The 20,431-nt window shown below is 52.9% G+C and overlaps 6 protein-coding genes across 6 annotated transcripts; 2 read left to right on the top strand and 4 right to left on the bottom strand.

The window, feature by feature from the left end:
- Positions 1-366: 366 nt before the first annotated feature.
- A1O3_04005 (uncharacterized protein) lies at positions 367-2,094 on the bottom strand (the record flags this gene model as incomplete). The annotated part of the gene is made up of 5 exons (XM_007734137.1): positions 367-774; positions 824-1,597; positions 1,653-1,807; positions 1,861-1,953; positions 2,013-2,094. The coding sequence occupies 5 exons, from the start codon at positions 2,092-2,094 to the stop codon at positions 367-369; spliced, it is 1,512 nt and encodes a 503-aa protein (XP_007732327.1).
- A 3,644-nt stretch (positions 2,095-5,738) lies between these two features.
- On the bottom strand, positions 5,739-6,330 carry A1O3_04004 (uncharacterized protein; the record flags this gene model as incomplete). The annotated part of the gene is made up of 3 exons (XM_007734136.1): positions 5,739-5,982; positions 6,033-6,243; positions 6,294-6,330. The coding sequence occupies 3 exons, from the start codon at positions 6,328-6,330 to the stop codon at positions 5,739-5,741; spliced, it is 492 nt and encodes a 163-aa protein (XP_007732326.1).
- Positions 6,331-6,907: 577 nt separating this feature from the next.
- Positions 6,908-9,427, top strand: A1O3_04003 (CAMKK/CAMKK-META protein kinase; the record flags this gene model as incomplete). The annotated part of the gene is made up of 5 exons (XM_007734135.1): positions 6,908-6,937; positions 7,021-7,170; positions 7,219-8,016; positions 8,063-8,200; positions 8,258-9,427. 5 exons carry the CDS (start codon positions 6,908-6,910, stop codon positions 9,425-9,427), a joined length of 2,286 nt encoding a protein of 761 aa, XP_007732325.1.
- Positions 9,428-10,835: 1,408 nt separating this feature from the next.
- On the top strand, positions 10,836-13,948 carry A1O3_04002 (histone-lysine N-methyltransferase SETD2; the record flags this gene model as incomplete). The annotated part of the gene is made up of 3 exons (XM_007734134.1): positions 10,836-11,391; positions 11,449-13,055; positions 13,112-13,948. 3 exons carry the CDS (start codon positions 10,836-10,838, stop codon positions 13,946-13,948), a joined length of 3,000 nt encoding a protein of 999 aa, XP_007732324.1.
- A 1,089-nt stretch (positions 13,949-15,037) lies between these two features.
- A1O3_04001 (eukaryotic translation initiation factor 6) lies at positions 15,038-15,784 on the bottom strand (the record flags this gene model as incomplete). The annotated part of the gene is made up of 1 exon (XM_007734133.1): positions 15,038-15,784. The coding sequence occupies one exon, from the start codon at positions 15,782-15,784 to the stop codon at positions 15,038-15,040; it is 747 nt and encodes a 248-aa protein (XP_007732323.1).
- A 1,032-nt stretch (positions 15,785-16,816) lies between these two features.
- On the bottom strand, positions 16,817-20,389 carry A1O3_04000 (uncharacterized protein; the record flags this gene model as incomplete). Its single annotated transcript, XM_007734132.1, has 2 exons — positions 16,817-19,966; positions 20,018-20,389. 2 exons carry the CDS (start codon positions 20,387-20,389, stop codon positions 16,817-16,819), a joined length of 3,522 nt encoding a protein of 1,173 aa, XP_007732322.1.
- Positions 20,390-20,431: the final 42 nt, after the last annotated feature.

Raw genomic sequence — 20,431 nt, 5'->3', positions numbered from 1 at the left:
AGGACAACATCTTGTAAATCCATCACGTTGTTTGGTTCTAACATTTCGCCGTGCTCCTGTCCAGCCCCGACGCTTAGCTCCCGCCACAGTGTACGATGCCATGCCACATAAAACATGATCCCCCTATTTTGTGTCCCGTCCATCCAAGACCCAATGTACAGTGCAGAAAACAACGAGGCCTCCAGTCCTAGGCTGCCAGCCATAATCTCAAGCAAACCAGGGGTCGTCAACCCGAGAGGTGACAGGACCCAAGACCAAATGTCAAGGCCCCTAAGAAATCCTCGGCGCCATATGCTCAAACACGCAGCAAGACCCCGTACAAACAATAGGGAAAGACAACCGTCCGATCACTCAATAGACGTGTCCTCAGCCTTTGTAGATTTTGACGTCGTAGCCTTTGCCAGCCTCCCCCGGTTTTGCATGAGTTGATTTTGGATCCCAATCTTGGAGGTGACTGGGCGGCCTCGGGTAGGAGTAGCTCGAATCCGGGTTGACGTAGGCACGAGCGGGAATAAAGTGGTCTCGTTTCGAATCCGGTTCGGGGGAGAAGTCTGAGCGCGGATTCGGACTGGTCAAGACCCGATCTGGGGATTGAATGTTCAGTGGTGGCCCCGTCCCGCTTAGCATTTCGTACGTACGAGGGTCGGTCGATAGGCGTCTAGCATCAGCCGAGACAAATTCATGCTGTCGGTGGAACCTTAGGCGGAAGAACTCCATCCAGCCCTGGGTCATGTGCCATCGGCCTAAGAACATAAGGCACCAGAAACCGCTGAGCTGAGGCTTGGTTAGAGACTGTCCATTGATGAGCTGGGGGATTCCTTACTCCGAGGATAATAAGCACCGCCAAAACAACGCCCTCAGACTTGACCAGTCCTCTCGCGTAAGGCAAGCATTGGTTCTTGTCTCCTTGAGCTAGAACCAAGCAAGAAATCCAAGGAGTGGCCTTTTGCAGGAGCTGTTCGTTGACTTGAGTGCTATTGTCCATTGACACGAACACGACGGAAAAGAAGACGACTTCCGCGATAATGACAAGTACAATGCTTGCACCCCGCCATTGGAGCACGACAAGTTTCTTGACCCGTCGGTAAGTTTGTCTTGCCGACAATGTTCTCACACTGTTTGAGTATGTCGGAGCTTGAGAACTGGCATTGGTAGTTGGTTTGTCGTCAAGAAAGCTCTTCATGTAGACGTGAACGCAGTACCCTATCGTGATAAATTGGAGGACCAACCCCAAGGCGGCAAAGGCCAGAAGTGGGCCCCAGAAATCCTGTAGAGCATCCTTATGGTTGATGTGACAGACATTTCCAAACCGAAAGGAGACGCCGGTCAAGCTCAAGGTCAACGCTAGGCCAACAATCGGAATGAGCCAGCCGAAAGCCAATGAAGCGTAGAAGAACTTGTCTCCTGGCACCACTTCCCAGCAGATCTGTAGATGAAGGGCGAGCGAGCGGCAGAACACCCAGATTATAATTGCCCATCCTCCGAACAATAGGAAGGCACCGCTGATCGCGCAGACACCGCTGGAGTGCATGTCGTTTGGTGTGATTTCATTGTAACACTGATCAGGCTTTGCTGCCAGAGGGATGATGAAGGCAAGCTAGCCAGAGAACTGTCAGTACCACATTCCCCAGCAGTTTCAGCAATTGACGAACCTCGAGGAAAACCACACCCAGGGTGAGGCAGACACTTAAGTAGTGTCGATGTGTGTATTTCACCGGGAGTACAATGAATGACAGGATGAGATAAATCGAGAGAATGAAAGCTGCCACATTGACCCAGTTGGCAATCTCAGTCTGGCTCTCGAATCCTGCGGAAGGGTCAGCTGGCACATTCAGACGTGTCCTTGTCGAGACAGCGTACCATCAGAGTACGTCCAGTCAGTCAACGGACAGGGCAGACAGCAGGTCAAGTTCTGTAGTTCGGCTATAGGCATACAGAAGCGACCCGGAACGACTGGAGAGACGGTCAGAACTGGTCTCAATGATGGCGAGTTCTGGCGGTCGGGTACGTACATCCGCCAGTAATTGGAAAAGCGCTCTCTTGCAAGAATGGGGACGGGCACGAGCCCTTCAAGTCCGAAGACGGAGAAGACATTTCGAGTATCTCGTGAGGCGACAAGCCAGATGGTGCTGCTCTATAGTCTCATGACCGCGGTTCGCGCCGTTGGGGTTGGCTGTGGTCTTCAGGCAAGTCGACCAGACGATCTCCCGAGATAATGACCGAGATGGTGTACGTAGGATGCGAGAGGGTGTGAGAGAGGTGTTGTAATGGAGGGTGGGTGGCACGGGAAGGATACCAAGGACCTGGGGCTCCAGCACAGTTATGCAATTTCAGGAGGGGTGGAAGACAAAGTCATGGATGGCATTTTGAGACGCGCGCAACACCACACGGTCTTTTTGAGGATCGAGGAGAAAACGTGTGTCAGGGTACCCCCATGCAAGCGGCAGAGGATTCGGCGGGGTGGAGGATGGCTTGATAGTCAGTTGGAAGGTGGCTTTGCCGGTCGAAGACGCTGGGACGGGTTCCTGGAGCTTTGGGACATGCCGCTGGCTGATTCGGCTGCCTAGCGGTGTCTTGAGTACCAGTAGAAGCCAGGTACTCGTGCAACCGGCGAGGAGTCAACACGAGTATCCTCATCGTTGCAGCCGGTGGGGAGTGGATTCTATACTCGTTGCAGGGGGTGGAGAATGACTGTAAGGCACACAGCGAGCCCACCCTTGTAACATCAGAACCTACCATGGCCCAGTCATCGGCGAGAGGTCCCAAGGCGAAAGAGGCAGGAGGCTAGCGTAGAAAGGAGAAGGATTGGTGACGAGGTCCAACTGGTCGAGTCGTTTGGGAAGCGGTTTTCTTTCCAGCGCATCCTTCTCACCATATTTTCTCGCTATTCGCTGGGGTGGATGGGATGGCCCTGGAAGCCTTCTCAGCCGGGGCAGCGCAGCAAAACGCGAAGCCAGGGGCGGAAGAATTATGGCTGGGCTGAGTAGGTGTGAGCGGGAGCAAATTGAACACAAGAAGCAGAACACTCGGCGTAGGATTGGAGGGCTTAGGCATCTCGTCCAACGCGTTTTTGGAGCCAGGAACCTCGACCAGGGTGGGTGACAGGGGTCATGCAGGAACGAACAAGGGTCTCCATTAGGCTGTTCGGGGTGCCACCGGGCGAGCAGGAATGGAGATCCAAGGGCCAACGGCGCCAGGGGTACCGCGACCGTCGAAGTTTGCATTTGTCTGACTTTGTAATTTTCCTAGTGGTGGAAGCTTTCCAGGGAAGCCTGAAAAGGCTGGAAGCCTGAAGGGGAGGACTAGCCGGGATCAGACTAGAGTTTCGGTTGGTGGGTTCGTTGTCACCGGCTGCGGTCGCTCCTGGGGCTACGGAGGAAGAAGAGGCAGAGGCGGAGGCAGCGCCAGGCAAAAGACCAGGCGAGATGTATGGATACTGTAAACCGTGCAGAGTGGCCTTCTGTCGAGGAAGAGAGGTGAGGTGGGCGAATTGCTAGGTACCTACCTAGAGACAAGAATGCGAGTCGATTTCGGCAGTAATAATACTGTAAGTCAAGTGACTGTGGCTGCCTAAGGTACGGAGTATGTACCCGGTATGCCTGCGCCTGCGCCTGCGCCCGCCGCAAGAGTCAAGATCGTTGCTGCCCCTCGCCAGGCCAGGTCGGGCTTAGGGGCCTAGCCAAAGCTGGCACCTCTCTGCGATTCTCTGCAAATGTTATTACTAGGACTATGTAACCATCGAGAAGAAGGAATCAATCACAATACTTCGTATCCGTCCATGGTACTGGTAACCCTAGCAAGCCTAAAGATAATAAAAATGCCCTTTCAGCTCTCTTCTTCTGGTTTCCTTTTTCCTGCGACTACGGATTCAGGTTCTCAGAATGACCTGGCCAGCTGCCTCCTGTCTCCTGTCTGCTGTCAAACCTCAACTCCCGGCCCGATCGCATTGTATCCCACAAGTCCCTGCCGTCTGTCAGTCAGTACTCCGTAGTGTCGATCGAACGGCCTGGAGCGTCACGCACTTGACAGTTGAAGTTTCCTAATAAAAGCAACCTTGGCTTGTCAATTGGCCATTCTCATGCCGCCTGCCCATTAACAGCACCTTGTGTCCGGTCATATCTCTCAAGTATCTCTCAACTCGGCAGACTTGAGGAACGTACATTCGGAATACACTGTAGTGATATGCTTGTCAATCTAATATCACATCCTTATACCCAGTCTGAAGCTTGTCGTCTCACACTGTCCTCCATCAGACGTGCACTTGAACCACTGCAGCACATGGAGCTTGCCCGAGGACAGACTGTTGGGAGCAAAGGAGCACAACATGCCCAATGCTGCTAGTATCCCATTGTATACGGAGCACTCTGAAGGGGCGCAAGGTTTCACCCATGTGTCGCTTTAAGCAGTGTCTATTGCACTCAGCGTCTTTGCTTCGCCAATCCTTAGCAAGGATTGCGCTTGCACTGCACTGCACTGCACGTCAAGTCAAGTCAAGTCAATGCTATGCTGGTGGACCTCTCTTCTCGGCCGACGCTCGTATGTCTGGTGATGGTTGATTTTCTGCACGCTGATTCACCCCCAATAAAATGTCCATGTCCTGCATCTTCCTGCAGTTCTGCACCGTGAGCCTGGCTGCCGCTTACATCACCTGCCTTGTCAGACGTAACTTTCACCAGCTTCCCCGAAGCGGCATTTACAAATCCATCCTTGATATCGGCATCGTCAAGTCAACCTTCTGTGCCACACACACAGCCAAACTCACCCTCTGACTTTGACCCTGGCAGAAGCAAAATGTCAACTTGGCACGTGGTTGCAGGGATGAACCGCCGCATTGTTCCTTCACATGACATGACAATTAGTCAATACTACTGATCGGAGACATCTCCCTTTGTATCAGAGAAACCTAGGGTAAACGCTCTTGATGCTGAGACAAATATTCTTTTCGCTTGTTTACAAGTCTCCTTAACTGACTAGTTCCCATTTTCTGTGCTTTATGGTCATTTCTCGAGACTGAATTTTGTGATTCGCCCAATTTTTATGCAACAGACACTCTAGTCTCGCTCCCAACGCGCTGCCTATCAGTCCAATCATGGAGCAGAAATGAGTCTTTGCACTTGTATTGGTTCATCTGCTGCCCCGGCCAATTTCAACTGCATGCCGTTCACAGTCGTGACGTCTCTGTCGCCACTCGAGAACAGAGACAGTACGCCGTGAATTGGCTGAGTCTTCCGACTAGGAAATTCTGTGTCACAGCATCGGTATTGTCACGTTCCAAGGATCGACCGAAGCCGTTGCTTGTACCTAGGAAGAGACGCCACCGTTATGGCCAGCAGGATATGCCTTAGGCTGGCCCATATCTCGACACCGATCACCTGCCGATAGTGCTCCGTATGGTCGCTGAGCTCCGTGGGTCAGCAGTGGCACATGTTCACCGCCACAAAACAAGTGGCGTGAGATTTCCCGTGTAATCCGGCTGAACTTGACTGGGATACTTCAACGAGCCTGGAGAAATCCGTTCGCGCCTTCTTAGGTGACAATCACGCCGCTCTGAGAGAGCTGCAGATGTCAGGGATCTCCACGTGATCGATCGATCCTTCGTCAGCTCAGAGAGCTTGCGGTGTTTGGGACTGATTAAACACTGAGCGTATATAGATGCTGCTCATGCTGCATTCAGGACACGGTCCTAGTTTCGGTTGTCAATTTAAAATCTGAACTGTGAAAAGCTATCGGCTTGAGGACTAACATACCACGAATTGTTCCAAGCTCGCTTCAAAAAGCTCATTGTTGACGCCCAGACCGCCGGGATGCTCAACTGGCGAGAGCGGGTTCTTGACCACATACTCAACATAGCAGTTGACGTAGATCTGCTGCAGTGCAATCCTCATAGAGCCGGACTTTGTATCCGTGAGCATAACAAACTTGATATTGGTGGGAGTCTCGTAGTAGTGAAGTTTGTATTGCGATGTTCGATAGGAAAGAAAACTATCTCCTTGTGTCAACGCAGTATAGGTGTCAGACTTTTGCAGACGAACCTATCATCTTCTCCTCCTAGTTTTCGCACCATAGTCCGCAACGAGAATACTGTTCCAAAGACAAGCTTCGCATCATTGTCCGCGCTCAGTGCAGCGCGTGCTTGGAGTCCACCGTTGACGTAGGGCTGTGAGGGCTGTGAGGACGGTCGTGCCGGGGTGACAGAGGATGAAAACGAAGAGGGAAGCCAGGTCTTCTTGTAGATGCATGCGGCTACAAGACTTAGCACCCGCAAGTAGCATACGTGAAGACGGATGGCTCACCATGTCGATCAAAGATATAGAACGAGTACACCACCATTGTGAACTGGTGACCTCCGTCTAATCAAGTAGGCTCCGAAGTCTCACATGAAGAGTGTCATGTAGCCCGTACTCGCTCACGACCCTGCCAAAAGCAGCTCAGCGCGTCTCTTGAGACGTCTACTTTGCTGAAACAGTTGTGCACGCCAAACTGTATGTTTCACTGACTTGCAGTTGACGAGGGGCTGCAATGTGAGTCCAAAATGGCAGGTGCAGCGGAGACCTTATCCGGCCATATCCTGCGGATATCATCTACGAATGCGATCACGGCATGAGCGTTCTGAGCTTATGGGCGGGCCAGTCTACAGGCCACCGCTGAGACGACTCTCGGTGATGTCGAATACCTCATGGACTTCGTTACATCTCATACCTCCACGTCGGCAGAGGATGCCACACGCATTCCCACTGCCGTAGAGCCAGATCGGCCCCGCGAACTTTTACAATCACCTGTGATTCCCTCCGACTCGAGCGCAGACAGCCCCTCCACCAACCTACAGAAGCCGACCGTGACAAAGCATCTGTGAGAGTCTGATCAGCGGTGGTAAACGGCCCTCTCTAACACTGCCGCAGCTCCAGTCATGGATACAACAGTCCTCTTCGCCATCATCGTCGGACTCCGTCGGCCCCCAAACACGTCAAGGTATACCACCTCTGTGACACTACATGGAGCCTGTTGATCTAGCCCGTCCAGGAGTCGTTGAATGCTCGCTCCGAGTACGTCACAAGCCAGGACGACGGCGTTGCGGAACATCGGATCAATCAGTACATCATCAAGCAAGAGATCGGGCGTGGCTCTTTCGGCGCTGTCCATCTCGCAGTCGACCAATATGGCACGGAATACGTGAGCCGCCCTTCTGCGACACTTTGGTTTCTGCTAATTTGTCCACAGGCAGTCAAAGAGTTCTCCAAGGCCCGACTCCGAAAGCGTGCCCAATCCAATATTCTTCGAAAGCCTTTCCAGCAACGACGTCGTGGTGCTTTGCAAGGGTTTAATTCTCCCTTGCACAGAAATATCGGACAAGAGGGAGGGGCACCGGAAAACTCCATTGACCTCATCAAAGAGGAAATTGCAATTATGAAGAAGTTGAATCATCCGAACTTGGTATCCCTGATCGAGGTCTTGGATGACCCTACCGAAGATTCGCTCTACATGGTCATGGAGATGTGTAAAAAGGGAGTCGTGATGAGGGTCGGACTCGAGGAGCGGGCAGATCCATATCCGGATCACATCTGTCGGTACTGGTTCCGTGATTTGATCTTGGGGATTGAGTATTTGCATGCTCAAGGAGTGGTGCACCGTGATATCAAACCAGACAACTGCCTGGTCACTGACGATGATGTCTTGAAAATTGTCGATTTTGGAGTGTCGGAGATGTTTGCGAAGGACTCCGAGATGCTCACCGCTAAGTCGGCGGGCAGTCCTGCGTTCCTCCCCCCAGAGCTGTGTGTTGCTCGACATGGCGACGTGTCAGGCCGAGCAGCAGATATCTGGTCCATGGGAGTAACTCTATACTGTCTCAAGTACGGCAGAATTCCGTTTGAGAGAACGGGTATCTTCGAACTCTACGATGCGATCAAGACGGAGGAGCCTGATCTGAGTGAGGAGCAAGACCAAGATTTTGTCGATCTGATGAGGAAGATCCTGGAGAAAGATCCACAAAAGCGCATCAAGATGCGGGATTTGAGGGTAGGCTGAGGCTCTGGTTCCGACTATGTTCGCTGACATTGTCCAGGACCACGCGTGGGTAACCAAGCACGGAGCAGATAAACTTTTATCAGAAGAGGAGAATACAGCAGACCTCATCGACCCGCCAACCGAAGCTGAGATGAATGCAGCAATAACATATAACATGACAAATCTCTTGACAGTTGTAAGTCTTTTGTCCTCACAGCCAGGACGGACTGGACAATGGTTGACTTCATCCCAGATGAAAGCTGTCCAGAAATTCAAGGCCCTCTTGGAGAAGAACAAGCCTCCTGCAATGAAATCGATCTTGGGAGACTATGCGGATACCCGTTTCTCGCAGCCTCCAACGATGATGCATGGAAAAGAAGCGACTTCCGTCGCTCCAAAATCGCACATTTCCACTGAGGCCGATGGAGCTCATCTGAGTGACTGGGGAAACCCACCGGAGCTTCAGCAGGGTGTTAGCCGATCAAACGTACAACCCATACCCACCTTGAGCATCGACGATGCCACTACTACAGAATCGGAAACACGAAAACCAAGAATTGACAATGATCCTACAACATTCGTGAGCGAAAGCAGCACGGATACAGATGATCCGATCTCCAAAATCCTATTCCCGGGGGACATGGACAGTTTGGACCCAGGGAAATTACCACCCTTCCGGTCGTTGAAGCTACACGCGAATACGACTGATGAGATCGGGCATCGAGGACATGCACATGATCCTCTGGAAGACCATTTGTACCTTCGAATTGGGCCGTCGACATTTTCAGGGCTCAGTTCGCAGGCGGACAACGAAGGGAGCTTCATAGAAGAGCCAGAGGATGATGCATACTTTGTCAGCGAGAGCCCCGGGGCGGCGGACGTTGACATATACGAGACCGCATACCGGGATGAGATTGAGCGGATTATGGCCAAAGCCAAGGAGCAGAACAAAGAGCCAAATGTCTACTTGACACGCCGAGTAGACGAGAAACTGATGGCCATTAGCGGACTGGCGGGCAAGTGGGCGGCCATGGGTGAAGAAGCCAAGAACCATTTCAAAGACTACACGCAGTTTTCCGCGAGGAAAGCACGAGTAACTGAAGTCAGTCGTGCACTTCGGCAAGCGGCACGAGAGGAATATGAACGGAGAAAGCAGGAACGGCGGGAACAAATTGCTGCCGAGAAAGCGAAGCACATGGCAGAAGGACACGAAGCCTCCAAGCCAGCCGCTGACGACTCAGCTCCTACAGGCCAGGAGGGTGCAGAGCCTCCGGCCGGAAGCCCTCCATCAGCAAGCAGGCAATCATCCCTTTGGAAAGGTAAGGCTGTAGATAAAGGCCGGCAGGCCAGAACCTCAATTCTGGGTCTGATGGACATGGTTAAGAACAAGAGTCGCGCCAGAACCAAGGAGGAGGAAGGATGAGCAGCCCACAGAGCAGAGATGCTGGTGGCAAAGTTTGGCCAGATCCCTTACAGGCGGCAATGATATGATATCTTTTAAGATGTCATATCTTTACTACAGCTGAACTGAGGATTATGGCTCGGATTGACACCTCCGAATCATCCAAAGCCAAAAGCAGCCCGGTGTCAATGCCGGAGGCTCCAATAGAGCGGACGTGGATGCTTACTGAGCAGGAACTTGGACAAATACTGGTAGACATACGGATTATTGGGCCCCAAAGGCAACAGGATCTCAGGGCGGGCAGAACAGGCCGCCGGGAGACAAGGATGGGGTGTCAAACAAATACAGGATGGCCTGAGAGTGGCTAGCCGGCCGTGGGTATGGGCATGGGCATGGGCATGGGCATGGGCATGGGCAGGGGCTTAGGACTCCTAAGGCATGGGCATGGGCATGGTGAACTCGGTTACGGGGATCGACTTTCAGTGTTTGTGATGCCAGTGAGGGCCGGGGATGGAGGGATGGAGGGATGGAGGGATGGAATGGCAGTTGTCGGTGTCGGTGTCGGTGTCGGTGATGGTGATGGTGATGGTGATGGTGATGGCGATGGCGATGGCGATGATGTTGTTGACGTCCCTCACGGTCACGGCCCCGGCCAGTGCATGTTGGTTGTTGGTTGTCGGTGCAGGCTGGACGGTCTTGGCGGCTTTGAAGCTTTTGCCAAACGCATCTTTTCAGCCTTCATCGCCATCCGCCCCTAGACAAACCACCAAATCCAGAGAACTTCTCCCCTTCTCGCTCCCTGCAGGCTTCTTTCCCACTTTGTTTTTGTTGCCTTGGAATTTGCTTGGTCCTCTCGTGAGTGATACTCATCCGCAGCAAACAAGGAGGACAACGGCCCATTTGCTCAATATCTGTGCTCTGCGCGGCGGAGATGAAGGCACCGGCACGGAGCCAGCACCCTTCTGTCCTCTTCGTCTAAACCAACCGTCCAATCCAGCCTTCACCCGCTGCTTCATCGCACTTGCTCTGTCCACTTACTCCGGGCACTGCAATACTGCCTGCTATCGTGCATCTATCCATTCATTCACTCTCAAGCTCTGCCGGGCAACCTTCGCGGCGTGGTGGAATTCCATCGCTGCCCCTCGTTCGTTGATTTGGCCGAAGCCCAACCCTGTTGTCCCATCCAACGGCGAGCTCAACCCACTACAATTCATCGAGAAACCCTCTCAGACGACCTATACTCTCCATGCTGGCGGGCCTGGGTGAACGCGGTCTCTCATTCTGAGTTTATCGGTGCTTGATGGTCGCATGGTTCGTGTCTTCCAGATGAACGCGGGATCCGTGAAATTTTTCACCACCTCACCTACGTGCTCACCTTGGAGCTAAGACACCCCCTCACGATCTCAACCGCAGCAAGATCACTCTCACGATGGGTCGTCTGAGCAGAAACCCTTCCCGGCAAGAGCCCGTAGAGGAGCAGACTGGTATTGAGATCAAGCGTGAGGAGTCAGTGAATGGTGGTGACCCGACAGAGGAGCCACTCCACGCCCGCGCCCGCGTAGCTGCCATCAAGCACGAAAACTCTGCCAGTCCTTCCGAGTCACCCAACTCCGACACCTTTCGACACAAAGAATCGCGTGCGTCGTCCACCTCGACATCATCGTCCCCCCGACCCCCAGCCACGGACCCGGACAACAGCCGAGTGAGTGCCAAGAAGGAGCTGGAGGAGGCGGATGCAAACGGTCACACTTCCACCTCCACCTCGCCTGTCAAGCCTGAAGCAAAAGAACCCTCGAAGCCCGCGAAGTCCGCCAGAGGAGCGGCCTCCAAACTCCCTCCCCGTATCGCGCCTCTGCTCAATCACCTCCCAGACGCTACTGAAGAAGCTACCTCCACCTTCACCGTCATCGATAGCTGCACCTATCAAAATAAATTCCTAGGTTTCAGTGAACATGCTCTGGACTGTGACTGCTCGGAAGAATGGGGTAGGTCTCACTGTTACCGCTCTACTTCATTGGTTCATATCTGACCTGCATGTCCAGACCCCACTACCAAGCAGAATCTCGCCTGCGGCGACGATTCCGACTGCATCAATCGTGCCTGCAAGATGGAATGTGTCGACGACTGTGGCTGTGGCACTTCATGCGAGAATCAGCGATTTCTTCGCCGCCTGTACGCCGATGTGTCGGTCATCAAGACAGAGAAGAAAGGATATGGTCTTCGGACCAATGTCGATCTTCGGCCTCACGATTTCATTTTTGAATACATTGGTGAGACCATTCCCGAGGCTACTTTTCGCAAACGCATGCTTCAATATGATGACGAGGGCATCAAACATTTCTACTTCATGTCGCTGAGTAAGGGCGAGTTCATCGATGCGACCAAGAGGGGCAACCTGGGCCGGTTCTGCAACCACTCTTGCAACCCCAACTGCTACGTCGACAAATGGGTAGTCGGCGACAAACTTCGCATGGGTATTTTTGCCGAAAGGTACGTCAAGGCTGGAGAGGAACTTGTTTTCAACTACAATGTGGACCGGTATGGTGCCAACCCCCAGCCTTGCTATTGTGGCGAATCCAACTGCACTGGTTTCATTGGCGGCAAGACTCAAACCGAACGAGCCACCAAGCTCTCTGCTGCCACCATCGAAGCTCTCGGTATCGAGGATGGTGATTCTTGGGATACCACGGTGGCCAGACGTCCTCGCAAGAAGAAGGCTACCGAGGATGATGAAGAATACGTTGACAGCCTCGAAGCCAAGTCGCTAGATGTCGATGGCGTCACCAAAGTCATGGCTGCATTGATGCAATGTAAGGAGAAATGGATCGCCGTCAAACTCTTGCAGCGGATACAACGCTGTGTTGATGACCAGGCATGGCACAGAGTGGTGCGATTCCACGGTTACCAGATCCTTAATTCTCAGCTCGCTGCATGGAGGGACGATGAGAACATCATCCTGCAGATCTTGGACATTCTCAATCGACTGCCCCGGCTCACCAGGAACAAAATCGTGGATGCGAAGATTGACAAGACGCTCCAACCATTGACCACACATTCCGACGAGAGAGTCGCAGGTCAAGCGTCCGATCTGCTCGACGCTTGGTCAAAACTTGAATTGGCCTACCGGATACCGCGGAAAAAGAGGGAGGCAGCGTCAACTCCTCTCAAGATCGAATCGACCCCATTTGAGCGACGAGAGTCTGCCCAGGAACGCAGACGATCGAAATCCAGATCCAGATCCCGCTCTCCAACCCCTCCTCGGGGTCCAGTGAATGCACCTTCAGGCCCCAAGTCATTACAACGGCCTGGAAAGCTCCTCGGGCGAGCGCCTCCCTCGTTTAATCGAGCTCCTCCTCCGCTGCCCCGTGGTTGGTTTACGGCCCAGGATAAGGGAAGAACGTATTATTATTCTGCCAGTGGACAGACGACGTGGTCGAGACCAACGAGACCAGCCGACGAACCGCCTCCTCCACCAAAACAGCCCTCTGAACAAGACGTTCTGAAGAGTATCATTGATACCATTGTCACCTCTCGCGGGATGGAAACGAAAAATTCCACTCCTGACACTCCAGAGCCTACCAAGGTGAAGAAAGAAGAGAGATGGAAATCGTATGACGAAGAGAAGCAGAAGAAGTTGTATGAAAATACTGTAGGTCATCGTGTATCTTTGCTGGCAACCTCCGCCCACTAACACTGACTATCCAGCTCTTCCCCCATATCTCCCATGTAATGAACAAATACAAACACAAAATTCCACGTGATGACCTCAAGCGATTTGCGAAAGAGATCGCCAAGAAGCTGGTGGCTTCGGACTACAAGGCTGGCCGGGTGAAAGATCCCACAAAGATTGAGGAACGGCAACAGAAGAAGGTCAAGGAGTTCTGTAAGCAATTCTTCGAAAAGGCATACCAGAAACATAAAAAGCACGAAATGGAGAAATCGGCCAGAGGGAAAGGCAAGAAAGCTCCGTCGGGTGGTGAGGCTGCTGCATCGCCCGTCCACTCACCTCACGCTGATGATGAATCTCCCGAAAACGGAGCGGAAGATGTTAAAATGTCGGAGGACGAAGATGCTGAACAGACGGTTGGCGCCGAGACTCCGCTAGACCCGAATGGCAGCGGATCACTGAAGCGCAAGCGTTTCGACCGGGACGAGTCATCAACTCCACGTGAAGAAGACGAGGGCGAACCAGCAGGATCGCCGATGAAAAGACTGAATCTTGACATTGAGACACCACCTCCGCCACCGCCGCCACCCGCGCCGCCACTAGAAACGCCGCCGGACAGCACGCCCAGGGAAGGCGAAGGAGACGTGGAGATGGAGACGAACATCTACTCAGACACCAGCTTCAAGGGCACGAGTATGGCGGACGTCCTCGCGCAGGCACAGGAAGAGGATGAGGGAGATAGCGGGGGAGATCAGCCGAAACAGGACGGGATTGGAAGTGGCATGGAATTGGACAATCCTCTGGTCGATAAACAGGAGCCTGAGGCCACATTGGTGGACGCAGACAGCTATAACGATGGCGACAAAGATCGGTGACACTGACATTTAGGTGCTGGCCAAGCTGTGATTGTGTATCACAGCTGATGGGAGTGGTTGCCACTACACAGTGTACCTACCACTGGACCGGGGGGCGGCTAGTTTGTTCGCTGAGCATGAGTATGGCGGGGAGTCCATCTTTCGGGCCACCCTGGCATTTCTCATGATACTAATTGGGAGGCATAGCGACAGGCACATTAACAGGAGCAAGGACAGAGAGATGCGCATGGTCCCTAAGGGCGCGGCAACAATTGCGAGTTTCGGCCTCTAACCGGATCGTCGTCCGGTCCTACAGGGAGCTGGCTGATCCTGCTCGAGATTCTGGCCAGTTGAGCTTCTTTTTTTTCTTCTGGATAGCATCGTGAAGACCGATATAGGGTTAGCATTGGTCTGTATATTCTGTATCTACGGGCTCCTAAGGGCTCTTAAAAGCTTGCCCTCTAGATTCAAAGAGCTGGCTTGGCTTGAGCAGGAGTCTTTTCGCGTTGATTGGAGGATCCGAACGATCTTCTGTATGTAGATGCAGCTGCGGCTGCACCCTGCGGCCTAAGGCCTCTGATACAACTTCTAGCCTAGCAAATCCTTCTCCCGCGAGGTTCTGAAAGGCTCCATACGAACCCCAAGAAGGGATGTCAAAATTGCGGAGATTCGGGGTCTGCTTAAGGCTGTTACTCTTCAGAGATCCAACGCAGCCGTCGCCTTCCCCGTCCCGACGCCACGGTCACGATCTCGTGGTTTCTCTTCTCCCACACATTGTGCATAATAGCTGTGGTTCCGCCGCTTTTTTTCTTTCCCATGCCGGAGACGGGAGTTGTCGCCCACCAGCTTATGCCGCTGACTGTGGAGCGGAAGAGATCTCGTTCCGCAATGTTATGCCAGCACCGGCAAGAAGCGATAGGGATGAGGGCCCATATCGTAAGTTAGAGGCCAAGGCAGGGTCGTGGTTAAAGTCGTGATGGGACTACAGGAGGTGAAGTGTAGCGCTGTCGTCCACAGGTTCTCCAGGGAGACCGCTATACCACATTCCACCTGTCGTACAGGCCATCTCGTTATCAGTCGTAGATTTAGCAGCGATCCTTGACAAGAGTTCTAGTAGAAGCTCTCGACGATGCTTTCCTTGTTGGCATTCATTCTTGCATCGACCCCACCTGGTCCACCTTCACCGAGCCTGAAGACACTCTCGATGACGCTCAGCTCGGTGGCGGTGGTGTCCATGCCTGTTACTGCAAGCCAGTCGTTGACCACCATGCCGGCGCCGACAACCGAACTTCCCCGATTCACGCTGCCAGCGACCAGGGGGACTTGTAATAAAGAGCTGAGTTCATCTTGGTCCTGGATGCTGGTCTTGGGATGGACCAGGCCGCCTTGGTTCGACAGAGACATGTAAGACCCTGTCAGCACGTTTCCGGCAATGGTCTGGCGAAACACTTCCACTCCCAGGGTGTCTGCGATGATTTCTTCCGTCTCACGCTCGATGTCGGGATGCACCAGGGCAACGTGATCATTTGCGACAATACAGTTCCCCAGGGCTGACAATCTTTCCTCTATTCTCTGAATCTTCACTTCGTCCGGTAAACTGTTCCGCAGATGTTGCAATTCTTGATCCGTCGTCGATGTCGGCACGAGAAGGCCGTTCTTGTTGCCGGTCGTCAGACGACCGATGATGCGGGTGCCGGCGATGGTGCAGTGCACAATAGGAATGAGCTCGGCGAGTTCGGATTCGAAAATCGAGTAGAAGTTTTCCGACGCCCCGATGGCGACTAGGCAGTAGCTGTTGGTCAGGTTGGCGAAGACCCCAACTTCGTTGGAATTTTCGAATTGTGCTCGTACAGCCATGCTGGATTAGTGTCGCCCGGGGTTCTGGCGGGTGAAGGAGGAGTAGGGATGGAAAGATTGTCTGGCGTTTCTGCGTTTCTGCGTTTCTGCGTTGGCCAAGCAGTTGCCAGAAAGGAGGGGTCGAAAGACGATGCTGGCCTGCGGCGGTGGTGATGAAGAGTAGAGTTGGAGAGAGTGGCGGACCTTTTTTGTGCTTTGAAATACAGTGTCAAGTGTCAACGGTGAGCCACGGGTCCTGGGGGCAAAGAGTATTGAGTGTGAGTGTGAGTGTGATTCATACAAAAGGGCCAGGCCTGGAGGAGGAGAGGAGGAGGTGGTGGTGGTGTCACAGCCCGTCGCAATTTTTCAGCGTAGTCTCGCTGCAGCCAATCAACGGCGCCATGGTTTCCAGTTCGACTCACTCATCGTCCCCGGACGATCTTCCACATTCCTTTTCCGTCAAGGACGGAATCTGATATATCTGGGTCTGCATATTACCTATTATTTATTACCAGGTGTCTCCAGAACTGTTCTCCAGTATGTTTTGTGGGACAAGATGGAAACTCCCTACTATTTTGCTCGTAATTTCATTCTTGCGAAATATCGTATCAGTGTCAGTTCCAGGGTGATGCTGAAATAGTCAGTCTCTAGTAACGAGCACGTACTTCATCCGGCCTTTATGAGTCACGACGTTAGGCGTCACGTATGAGCTCTACTCCAGGTCAGTTCAATTCATTTTGGACTTCTCCCTGATATTCTAAGCAGATTGGTACCGAAACTTTAGTCTCATTCATCTGATTCTCGTTGTATCTTGTCGTTGTCGTAGCTATTTTGTCATGACCTCCTTTTTCCCAACCCATCATGTTCTTCCCAGTACTCCTGCAACGCTGCGCTTATATTTCAATGGTCGTATTGTGCAGCATATCAATTCCAGTGCCAAATCCAACCATGGCATCGCTTTTCGTATGTAGTTTGATAGATATCGTCAAGTGCACGGAGGAAACCGCGTACAGTAATTAAGTCAACATCCTGAACAGATCCAGCAGGGACGGATCAATCCTCACAGATGCCCTTCTCCAAAGCTGCCAGCGCAGCCTCATACCTACCTGGCGAGTGATCTCCAAACATGTCTCGCCCGAACCTCAACTCTCCGAATCGAGTTTCCACATCACGGACGAGTTTGAACTGCACTCTCGTGGCCGGACGACCAAGTGCTCGATACAATTTCTCGGTCCTGTCATCTTTGGAATCGTCCGGCCCAAAGACTGCTTCGCGGGCGACATCGGGATCTAATCGATCAAACACGCGAGTCGTCTCCACCACGAACACTTCGCCCGGCGGGACGAGTTTGTCATTTACCATCGCCGCACGCAGCGTCTTCAATGCTGCCCAAGCCCAGGTGTCCTCCCCAAGTCCGTCCCCGGCCATATGTTCGGGCGGAGGGGGACCTTTCGGGTTGTTGTAGAAGGACGACTTGACCGCATTCTTCACGCGTTGCCAGACCCTCGTTTCCAATGCACCAAGCGCGTCACTCGTGTCAGTCTTCAAATGTAAAGCCACCGTGCGGAAGTCGTGGAGGACGCCAAGTGATAAACACGGAACGACGTCGGTATTGTTGACCACGGTTGTGATTAGGCCGCGCGTAGCCACACGCAAAAGCTCAGACATGCAGGCTGGGGTGCCGTAGGCATATACATGGATAGGGCGACCGGCAGGTAGGCTTATCGGTGGAACGTACGATGTGCTGGGGCCATCGCTGTTCGTATGCGTCAGGAGTTTGGGTGCGTCTCCAGTGACGAATGAAGTCTTCGACCCGTCAAAAGAAGGCTCAGACAGCAATATAGCTAGGATAGCGGCGACGGCACCTCCCAACGAGTGGCCACAAAGAATGAGGCCGTAATCAGGATACTGTTCAAGAGTGGCTCTGATGGTGGCAATGATCCGGCTTCCGCTGCCACCAAGCAATCGTCTTGCGGATGCATGGATGCCCTTGTGGACCTTGTACCGTCGGCCCTGCCACAGTAAGTCATCGTAATCACAGGTCATATCGGTCAACACGTCCTCAAAGCCCAGTGTTCCACGACAGGTCAATACGACAGCTTTCGAATCATCATCGATGGAGATGAAATGGATCAAGGGCGATATTGCAGCTGGCGTCCAATCTGCGGTACCTGTGACGCCTTGTGGATCGTAGAAGGAAGACAGAAGAATGGTATCTGGAGGTAGGCCTGTATGGCTTGAAAATGAGCTGTGTTCATGATGGACGTTCAAGGTCATGAGTTCTGTAGTCTTGCTCAATTGAGCTTCAGCTGAGGAAAGGCCCATCACTTGAAGAAAGTTGGAGCCATATGAGGCAGATGCAAATCTAGCAAACCGTCGAATCGTTTTGACCATGTGGCGGTCGGGGAACGTTCCAGGTACCTTGCCATTAGTGATTAGAGCATTCAATATGTTGTGGTCTTCGTAGATGGATTTTCGATAAACTGGCGTCTTTGGTGCTAAGATGATGGCTTCTTTGGAGTCTTTGGTCGCCATTGAATACAAGCTGGGCACAAAAGATCGAGACCGTCGATGGTGGACTGTCCCATTAGCGGTCTCGACTCTAGACTCGGCCTCGTCAAGCGTAAGTCCAAGTTCAGACTTGGCTTGGCCAGGGCCGCCAACAACTCGAGTGTGAGTACGCGTAAATGTCGGCGATCCCGGTCGACTGTCGATAGAGTGTACCGAGTAGGTCTCCGTGGTCTGTGAGACAGAGGAATCTCTTCTTCGATGATGCAAAGCAAAATAGCTAGTAGATGATTCTTGATTGGCGGCGCGATGTACATTTGGGCTGGTTAGTGGTGTATGGCCGTGGCTCAGCGACGCATAGTTCTTTCGAGGAGTCACATCACCACGCACTGCCGATGGCGCCCGCGAGGTGGGCTGTTGAGGTGGGATCGAGGAAGGAGGCGGTCGCTGGGGCAAGGCTTTGTGAAGGTCTTTGACTGCTGTCGAGGACTGGCTGGGGCTGAACGTCTTCAGCGCTTTCCTGAAGGCTCCGCCTCTGTCGGTTTTAGCGTTTGTGATAGTTTTGTCCTTTTTATTCTTGACAAGGGGTATTCGACTCATAGCATTTGCGCCCGGCGGAGATCTGCTGTATGATATGACGGGCCGTCGACTTTTCTTCTGATTAGCCACTGTACCAAGAACTTTGGGAGGCAAATTCGGAGGTACGGAGGACTCTGCTGTCTCCTCCTCATTGTCGGAGTTCAAGGCGGCTGGAGCTTCGAACGGGACGGGTTCATCCACGATGGATATCTGCTTTGGGGCAGCGTTCATCATGAAGAGCCCGTCCACATCGTCATGGTCCATTGGCGGCTCCTCGCCACGGGTGAGACGCAACTGATCAACTGCGGATGGAATGTCTTTACTCCTCGACTTCTTCAAAGCGGTTTGGAATACGATGGTTTGGTGAGGTGCCCCTTGCAGGTCGGTTCCGGAGTCACCATGGTTCAATCTTTCGGCAACCATAACTGTACCAGGTGGAGGGTCGATATGTGTTGTTTGGGCGTCGTATATGTCCACCTTGATGGTTTTTGCTGTGAGTGTTTCCGACGTGATGACGGCTCGAGCCCCGTCTGGCAGTTGGCTTGTAATACGTTCTCGGATCTCTTCATCGGTCAACTTGGTCTGGTCTTCTGGCGCAAAGACGACTGCTGAGGTATCGAATAATGTACCTCGTTCCAAGGCTTCGAAGTCATCCTCACCGTCTGGGGAACCGAATGTCATAGGCGGTGCCGTGGGATTAGGGTGTATGCTGATCATGCCTTGTCTTCTGGTCCCGACAACGTCGGCCTTGAAGCCTTTGTCATCGATGACAGCGTCCCAGATAGTTTCTTCGCCACCAGCATCTCTGAAATCAAGTTCAGTCTTGCGCCGGCCCCATCTCTGTAGCATAACAAAGCCGACCGTTCCGATGATGAGGTCCAAGTATGAAATGATCTCGCCGTTACTTCCACGTTCTGGCTTGTTAAGTTCATCTTTGATCAGAGTGATGATGGCGGCAACTGCCCGAGAGGATTCGGTAGAGCCGAGAATAGCATTGAGCGTGGACAGTCCCTGTATCGACAACGCAGAGGCCGAGTTCATGGAAGCTTCCGTAAGATGAAAGCTTGCAGATGCTATAAAAGAAATGGTTGAAATGGTCGAGTACAACGCAGATATCTAAACAGTGTCAGTTGGGCATGGGTCGGATTGAGGAGGGTAACAACGTACGCTTCTCTCAAGCAGATTCTCTGCTTCGGCCCTCCCAAGGTCACCATTGCTTCGAGCAGATACATCTCTTCCTGCAGCAACAAGGATAGCTTCCAGGGCACTCCGACTAACAGAGAGCGTTTTCAACGTGGCCTCTCTCCCGGCATACAAGCCCCAGCCTCCGACCTTTGTGCCCACGCGAACATAGAAGGAAGTCAGGCCGGTGAAACCGCTTACAACGGCCGCGGCTGGTGCGGGTAGAAGGGTGCTTCCTTGAAGAGGCGGCGCAAGGACAAGTTCTTTGGATTGGTCTTCTTGATCGTCACCGGCTTCCCCAACGGAATTTTCAGCCGCATTGTCAGTGTCATTCTCTTTCTTTGCCGGCCAAAGCATATCGCGAGCGACTGGGAAGTTCGATTCGAGAGGGCGCTGTGA

Source organism: Capronia epimyces (assembly GCF_000585565.1).
Source record: "Capronia epimyces CBS 606.96 chromosome Unknown aczIQ-supercont1.3, whole genome shotgun sequence".
NCBI classification, from domain to species: domain Eukaryota; kingdom Fungi; phylum Ascomycota; class Eurotiomycetes; order Chaetothyriales; family Herpotrichiellaceae; genus Capronia; species Capronia epimyces.
The sequence above is the reverse complement of the archived record's forward strand: the minus strand, read 5'-3'. Positions and strand labels throughout refer to the sequence as shown.